Source organism: Arachis duranensis, chromosome 6 (genome assembly GCF_000817695.3).
Source record: "Arachis duranensis cultivar V14167 chromosome 6, aradu.V14167.gnm2.J7QH, whole genome shotgun sequence".
Lineage (NCBI taxonomy): Eukaryota > Viridiplantae > Streptophyta > Magnoliopsida > Fabales > Fabaceae > Arachis > Arachis duranensis.
Genome location: NC_029777.3, coordinates 86323162 through 86331127, shown reverse-complemented (window position 1 = coordinate 86331127; position 7966 = coordinate 86323162). Strand labels below are relative to the sequence as shown.

At 33.4% G+C, this 7966-nt stretch overlaps 1 protein-coding gene across 3 annotated transcripts; it reads right to left on the bottom strand.

Annotated features, from left to right (window-relative positions):
- Positions 1-1879: 1879 nt before the first annotated feature.
- Positions 1880-5510, bottom strand: LOC107494471 (uncharacterized). 3 transcript variants are annotated; one of them, XM_016115501.3, is made up of 5 exons: positions 5353-5510; positions 4459-4560; positions 4216-4370; positions 2809-2919; positions 1880-2451 (listed from the first exon to the last, which is right to left on the bottom strand). In XM_016115501.3, exons 3-5 carry the CDS (start codon positions 4330-4332, stop codon positions 2101-2103), a joined length of 579 nt encoding a protein of 192 aa, XP_015970987.1. In that variant the 5' UTR covers positions 4333-4370; positions 4459-4560; positions 5353-5510; the 3' UTR covers positions 1880-2100. The 3 variants fall into 3 exon arrangements, with proteins under 3 accessions (XP_015970987.1, XP_015970989.1, XP_015970988.1); XM_016115503.3 differs by having other exon boundaries at positions 4459-4564; positions 5353-5506; XM_016115502.3 differs by lacking the exon at positions 4459-4560.
- Between the last annotated feature and the right edge of the window lie 2456 nt (positions 5511-7966).

Here is a 7966-nt window from a genome sequence, read left to right as displayed (position 1 = left end):
AGTGTATCTTTGGATGTAAAATCCTTTTTTAATAATAAATGGAATAAATGATTAAATTAGTTTTAAAAAGATTACTCATTTTTTAAATTAAATATTTTTTTTTTTAATCAAACTTGTAAGATGTAAGTTAGTCATTTTAATTCTTCTATCACTTTTGTTGCTAACGAATGTCAACATTTGTTGATATAACACGTTAAGTTACACCACAATACACACCTAATAATTATAATTGGCGGTTAACATGATAAGTTTATGAAAGTAAATCAAATCAACTCCAAATCTCGGGATTCTAATGTCTCAAGTTCTTTTCTCAATTAAATTTTGATTTGCTCTAATTTCATAAATTTATTATGCTAATAGTCAACTAAGATTTAATCCTCCTATGTGTATATTGTAATATCACTTAATATGTCATATTAATAAATTTTGGCACCGTCAACAAAAAATTTTTAGAAGAATTAATGCGATTAATTTAAAATCTTTGAAAGATAAATTTAATTAAAAAAATCTTTTAAAAACAAATTTAAAAAATAAGTAATCTTTTAAAGATAAATTTGACCATTTACCAAAAAAACAAAATATTTTATTAAATTTTAGCGTGTTTGATTTTTTTTAAGTAAAAACAGATATTTCCTAACCCAATTATCATTATCCATCGCCATCGTTATCCTCAATTTTAACTGTACGCTTTCCATCTAACAAACATCGGTTGACCGTTGACTTACCAGTTTCCTCTTTGCTCTTTAAAGTGTGGGCTATGCGCTTATCTTCTTCTCCTCCCCCGCGTTTCTTCTTCTTCTCCTTCTTCTTCTTTCAAATACACGCATACCTCATCTTCTTCTTCTTTCAAATTCATGTATACTTCCTCCTCCTCCTTGTTCTTCTTCGCGCACGCAGATTGTCCTTCTTCTTCCTCGTTCGTTATCGTCATCACCAACAACATCAACATTTTATTAATGGATTATTTTTTCAATCAAATTGAATGGAATGCAATTACTAAATTGAATTGAATTGAATGGATGCAAGTGTTTTGAATATGAATTTAATTGAATTGATAATCTCTAAATTGTAAACAAATGTGTTTCGAATTTGATTTTATATAATGGATTATATTTCATTTATTCAATACTATACAATTGTTTCACCATGAATACGTATTCGGTTCATTATGTAGAAAGCTGTTTGAATTTGAATTTATATAATGGATAATGTTCCGTTCATTTAGTACTATATAATTGTTTCACCATAATAACATATTCGGTTTATTTCTGTTCTGCATAATTCAAAATTCTACCTCCTCACCTTCTACTGCTTCTTCACTAGGGAGAGGAGGAAAAGACAAAAAAAATACAGCAACAACAACAAAAGAACGACGATAAAGAGAAAACATGTGTAGAAAAAGAAACGCGAAAAAAGAGGAGAATGAGAAGGAGGAACGCGAAGAAGAAGAAGCGTAAGGAAGCACATGACCTAAAATTGCTTGGATGAGCTTGAATGCCAAAATTGTGACCTAAAATTGCTTGGATGAACTTGGATTCCAAAATTGTTTGGATGCGGAAAATATCTCTTAAAGTACCACTACTATCCACGTTAAAATTAGATTAAAACTGCATCATTAAAGTGATTTCTTTATGAAAGTACATACTTTTTTTTTCTTTTTCTGGTCTTGCAAACATACTTTATCTTATATATATGCCGAACAAAACTTAAATCTTAAAAAAAAAACAAAAAAAAGGTGGGGAAACGCTATATATTTCAAAATTGAAACCAATTGTAGCCAAAAAATGAAAGAAAATGGAAGTAATGTCTGATTAACTGTACCAAATCTTGCAGGATTAAATTCAACCAAATATATAACGAATTAAAAGCTACTGAAAGATTATAGCAAGGCAAACATACAAGATAATCTATTATTTAACCATAGCTCACATGACCATAACATATAAGACGTCATTTTTATTCAAATATTCCAACAAAGTAATACAAATAAACTACAAATCTGCCCTAGTTCTGCCTTGGTTTAATTCAATTCCCAAGGACGATCAATATTTTCAACAGCCAAGCCAAAAAAGCATTTCAAATTTCAAAATTTAATTCAGATTACTTAGTGTTGCCACGGGAACTGTCTACTTCATGCACACTTCCACTATCACCTGCATTAGCTTTCTCAAGCACAAGTTCTTGCTGCAATGATTCCATCATCTCCTTTAAGGATTTCTCGTCTCCTCCTATAAGTTTCGTCAAAATCTCGGCTTCCTGCGGGTTGATTTCCGATTGGTCTATTTGTTGCATGTTTGCAATTTTTTCTGTTTTGGCTTGTTTCAGTGCAGCATGTTGTTGCAGTGCTTCTATCATCATATTTGAGCTTCTCTCTTCACCTTCTAGTTGCATTTTCATTACAGCCTCCGCTTCCTTGTCAAGAGGCTTGAAATATTCTTCAATGGTTGCCTCCTGCATGGAAGCAGCATCTTGTCATGCAACAATTTAAGTTATGCAAAATGAAACAATTACAGAACTTATTATGAATTAGAAAACAAATATCATTGAAAAGATACTGTTCACAGCAGGTGGTTATTTTAAATGACAGAAGATGATGCATCCAATTACAGTATTTTTCACAAGCAACATGGAGTGGCAGGTCCACACACCAAAGCATGCTAGTAGAACTTCTTAAGGGAGAGGGAAAAAACATGATTAGAAGCACTACCTTCAAAGTCTAACCGAAGGAAAGAAATGGAAGATTCAAAGAAGATTCCAAAGAAATACATGCATCTAAAATTTTATATTTTTCATGACAATACAACTTACTGCTTGTTCTAGCTGCTTGTTCAAAGCTTGCATGTCTTGAATCATGCGACGAACCTCAGATAAAATAATCTGCTCAGGTACTTTATTTATGGCTGCCTTCCTTGCTTGTGCCTTTACAAGAGAGAAATAATACACATCACAATGAGAGTAAAATAGATGTTAAAAACTAGGAAGATTTTGAGGGCAAACAATGCTGGTTCAAAAGAAATGTTGATATCTGCTTTCAAATTATTGTGGTCGTGGACACATTTATTGGACACATTTATTTAAGCACGGACACATCTCCTAACTTGTGTAAGGCACAACAGTGACACTGACAAGGCAGTGACACAGCAGATATGCAACTGACATGGCATTAACACTATGCAACCACTATCAGAACCAGAGGCCGCGGCAGTGCCAACAAGAGCGCAAGCAGCAGAAGCGTGATTGGAGACAATGATACAGAAACAGATGTGCAAGAACTAGACTCTCCCTCTTCGAACTGGTTTATAGTTTTCTTCCCTCTCCTCTATGTTGAAAGTTTAGAGTGTAATTGCATATGTTGTGCATTGTGGAATTGAAATTTGTAAAACTGAAATTTATTCAGTTATGAATATATTTATTTTTTATTAACGTATTTTACTGTTTTTACTGATATTGTGTACCATTAATGCCACCCTCATCAATCACAATACACTTTATAACTATAACTTGCTGGATGAATCCTCACTATTTTAATTGGGTTCTTTTCCAGTACAAGCACTTACTGTGCTTTCTCAAATATACAGGTTGTGCTGTTTGCAAATGCTAAACTTGGAAGAGCTTAAGACATATCATTTTGGAATAATGCAATTATTTTTTTAATTAGCATAGCATTTTCATATTTATAATATTAACATATCATTTCATTATTATAATATATACTACATTTTATTACATGACGTGTCCTAACCATGTCCCGTCCTATAATTTTAATTGCTGTGTCTGCATAGTGCCATGTGTTGATATCTGCTTCCTAACTAAAGCTAAATTCATATCAACTCATTAGGAATCTCCAGAGCTTAGCAACTAACACAAAGTACAATAAAGTAATAACTATTTTGTTCTCCCTCTTTTATAGAAGCATGATATCAGCGACAAGAAAACGTGAGCATTCTTAGAAACTTAGTATTTACGATCTATTCCAACTATAGATAAAAAAGGTAATGTTCTAAGTTCTATCAACTACATTTTAAACTGCATGATCATTACGACAGCTCCATTATAGTAGAATAAGAAGTGCCTTTGATTTGAAGTGACAGTTAACTCTAACTAATCACCCTATTTGCCATTTACTGCACAGGCCTTACAAATGAAATCTTGGGTCAAGCTCACAACATACTCCAGCAAAGAGTATAATAAATCAGAAAAGAGAATATATCAGACCTGTTGGAGATGATTCTCAAGCCGGTGCCTAAAGTTTCGGATTTTTCGTTCTTCATAGCCGGACATCACCCGGACATAAAATAGCATCCTCCTCCCAAACTCTAACAACTTGCTCATACTGGCAAATCATCAACCAGTATTTGTTTGGGAATTTCCTGCAAAAGTTAATCTACCTCAGAGTCGCAGAACTAAAGCTCATTAATGTTAATTCATCTGAAAACTCTTGCAAAAATTAATTCATACTGTTTCATGTGGCAGCCATATGGAATCAAAATTTGGTTAAATGATCACCAAACAACGAGACATGAACCTCACACAAGAAGAAAGCCTTATTTTCCCCTAAATCTGTCTTTCAGAAACAGAAAATAAACATTATAAAACCAAATTTAAGTTCACAAGTAAAATGGAAATGGAACAAATTCTGTTTTAACACTAGTGAGGTTTTGACACAATGAAAAATGAAGTTAAATTCATCACTCCATGGGAAATATCAGGAGCTTAGTAACTAGCAAAAAATACAATGTAGTAATAGCTGGCATGTTCTCCATATTTCATAGGAGTATGATATCAGGTCAAAGAAAAACTTAACTTTACTTCATAACTGAAGAATTAATTACCAAAATACTTCATAAACTAATCTTTTCCACTGGATATTGATAAACCTCAAACTAGAAACATATATTTTTTGGTGAGGGAAAGGGATCAAAGAGCCCAAACTAGAACAGCCAGAGCAAAATAAAAGAATTGGCTATTCACCAAGCTCAAGAATCTAGCAGCTATCAATAGACCAATCGCTACAGTATCCACATGCACTAAAGAGAGACATAAATAAAACCTGAAAGTTCATTTCGGCATTTTATCAAACACAAAACTGACAGCCCATAAATCAATTTAGAACAAATAAAATTTTGTGTATAACTAAGCCCGAAAGAAATTAAAAGAAATCATCTATTTCGTGTTATTCAATCTGGGATTAAGATCCATAGCATGCCAAGCCACAACGTAATTCGAAATTTCCAAATGCCCATAAAGAATATTAGATGCATTTCTCGATTTCATATGCAAAAAAATAATAATAAAAAGAAAAAGAAACAACAACATTAGATTAGATCATCCAGAAATTAGAATAAAGTTTACCGAGAACTCAAGCAGAGCAACACAAATTTTTTGGGGAAATTCTGCAGAGTACTGTAGAGTGGAGCGAGGTGCGAAGTATCACAGCTGGAAGAGAATACAAAATTATTCCGTGGTGCCTTTCTTCTTCTCCTTCTCTTTCAGTTTTTTTTTTCTTTTCTGTTGTTTGTTTTTTCTTTTTTTTTTTTAGGAAATGTTTAAGATGGTCAAGTTAAAATCTTGAACATTGATGAGCCAACTTGCGGTCAGTAACACTGTTTTTTTCTTTAGGACTTAGTTGTTAGAATCAAATAGGTGATCAAAATGATTAAATTATTAGATTATTGAATAGCTAGTTTAATTAGTGGATTATTAGTTAAATCGATTAATCCGGTCTTATATAAATAAAAATAAAAAATAATAAAAAATTTAAAATTAAAATTTAAAATACATATTTTTATTAACATTTTAAAAATATTTAGTTATTGTAAAATAATATAGAATAGAAATAATAAGTATTTCGATACACATGGAAGAACTAACAGTCAAAAAGGTCCTACTCGACCCTAAGAGCAGTGTCGACGTGCTGTTCTACTCCACCTTAAAAAAGATGCAACTCAGTGACAAGGCCCTGCAGCCCTCATCCGGAGAATTGGTAGGATTCTCCGGAGAAAAGGTACCCGTATCAGGTTATATATGGTTGAGAACAACACCAGGAGAGTCCCGATCTCAAAAACCCTAGATATCCAATTTTTAGTGGTTGATTTCACTAGTCCTTATAATATTATTTTGGGACGCCCATCTCTTAACTCTTTTCGAGCTATTGTTTCTACAATTCACCTTTGTGTAAAGTTTTTTGTGCAGAACAACATAGTGGCCACAGTGCATGCCGACCACAAGGAAGCTCGGCAATGCTGCAATGCAGGCTTAAAGACTATTCCAAAGGAAATCATCCCAAGAGTTTACGCTGTCTACAATATAGAGAGCATTCCAACTCTGGCCGAGCTGGACCCTTGGGACAATAACAGTTGACTCGCCCCAACGGGCGACCTAGAAAATATACAATTAGGGGCAGCTAACCAATTTACTAACATTGGTTCTGTTTTTTCTGCAGAAACAAAATAACAACTCAATGAACTATTGAAATTCAATTCTGACCTTTTGCATGGACATCTGTCGACATGCCAGGAATTGATCCAAACTTTATATACCATAAGCTAGTAGTCAATCCTAATGTCCGGCCTATGCGATAGAAAAAAAGGAACTTGGTGACGGAGAAAAAATGTCAGTAAAGATTTTCACAAAAATAAGCACGTTGTAAGTATAGTTCTAAACCGACAATTAAACCTCAATCAAATTTAAATTGTTTGTCACTTAAGCAAACCCAATAAAATTAACCGAAGTATTTAAATCTCGGGTCGTCTCTCAAGAAATTACAGGAAATTGTAGTTTATTATTGGTTATGAGATTGTATCTTTTTGGGTTTGATTTTAATAAACAATGAATGTAAATAACAAGAAAATAAATTAGTAACTAAGAAAGCTCTTAGCAAGGATTGATAATTAGAAGTTCTATCCTCATTATCATTGTCAATTGTGATGGTAAATGTGAGTTTCCTTCACGTAGTTAACCTCTAACCAATGGAGGAAGGTCAAGTGCATACAATTAACTTGAGTTCACAAGTCCTAGTCAACTCAAAGTGAGAGACTAGCTTTGATAAAGTTCAAGCTAACTGACAATCTTCGATTACCAATCAACAAATGAGTTTTGATGACTCAAGAGTCTCTAATTGATTAATCCAAGTTAAGAATATAACAATTTAATTTAAAACCCAACCAAGCATTTTATCAAACACTTGGAAAGTATAAAATAAAAGTATAGAAAACTAACAATGAATATAAATCTAGACAACCAATTGCAAGCATCAATGACTAACAATTAAAGAGAGCAACAATAAACGTAGAAAACACAAATTGCATTAGAAGAAATCAAATGTAACAATAGCTCATAAACATGAAAATGGCGAAAAGGGGAAATAACAAGGGAGGAAGATGAACTAAAGTGCTTAAACAAATAAAAGTAAGAGAAAACTAAATTAAAGTAAAATTGAAACTGAACCTAAAGAGGAATTGAAAGAGAAACCCTAAAACCTAGAGAGAGGAGAGAGTCTCTCTCTCTAGAAAACTACATCTAAACCTAAAATTATGTGAATGAAGTGTGAATGAATGATTCTCCCACTCTACAACCTCTAATCTGTCTTTTCAAGCTTGGAACTGGGCCAAAACCAGCCCAGAAATTGCCCCCAACATTTTTTTATATCTGCAGCACGTGACGCCTTGTCACGCGTATGCATCGCCCACGCGTACGCGTCGCTTGTCTGCTACACCAGTCACGCGTATGGGTCACACCATGCGTGCGCGTCACCTAACTGCGAGGTAACTATAGCAAATTACATATCATTTCGAATCCCCGGATGTTAGCTTTTCAATGCAACTGGACTTGCCTCATTCAGACTTCTGTAGCTCAAGTTATGATAGATTTACTACAAAGAGGTGAGGATTGACAACTTAGCAATTCCTTCAATTTCTTGTATTCCTTCCACTTTTGCATGCTTCCTTTCCATCCTCTAAGTCATTCC

Bases quoted from the DNA above. Each gene is read 5' to 3' on its own strand.
- LOC107494471 (XM_016115501.3), bottom strand. From the start codon at position 4,332: ATGAGCAAGTTGTTAGAGTTTGGGAGGAGGATGCTATTTTATGTCCGG. The intron at 2,920-4,215 runs GTCTGATATATT...TCTCTTGTAAAG, and splicing joins TTGAGAATCATCTCCAACAG to GCACAAGCAAGGAAGGCAGC. The intron at 2,452-2,808 runs GTAAGTTGTATT...GCTTCCATGCAG, and splicing joins ACAAGCAGCTAGAACAAGCA to GAGGCAACCATTGAAGAATA.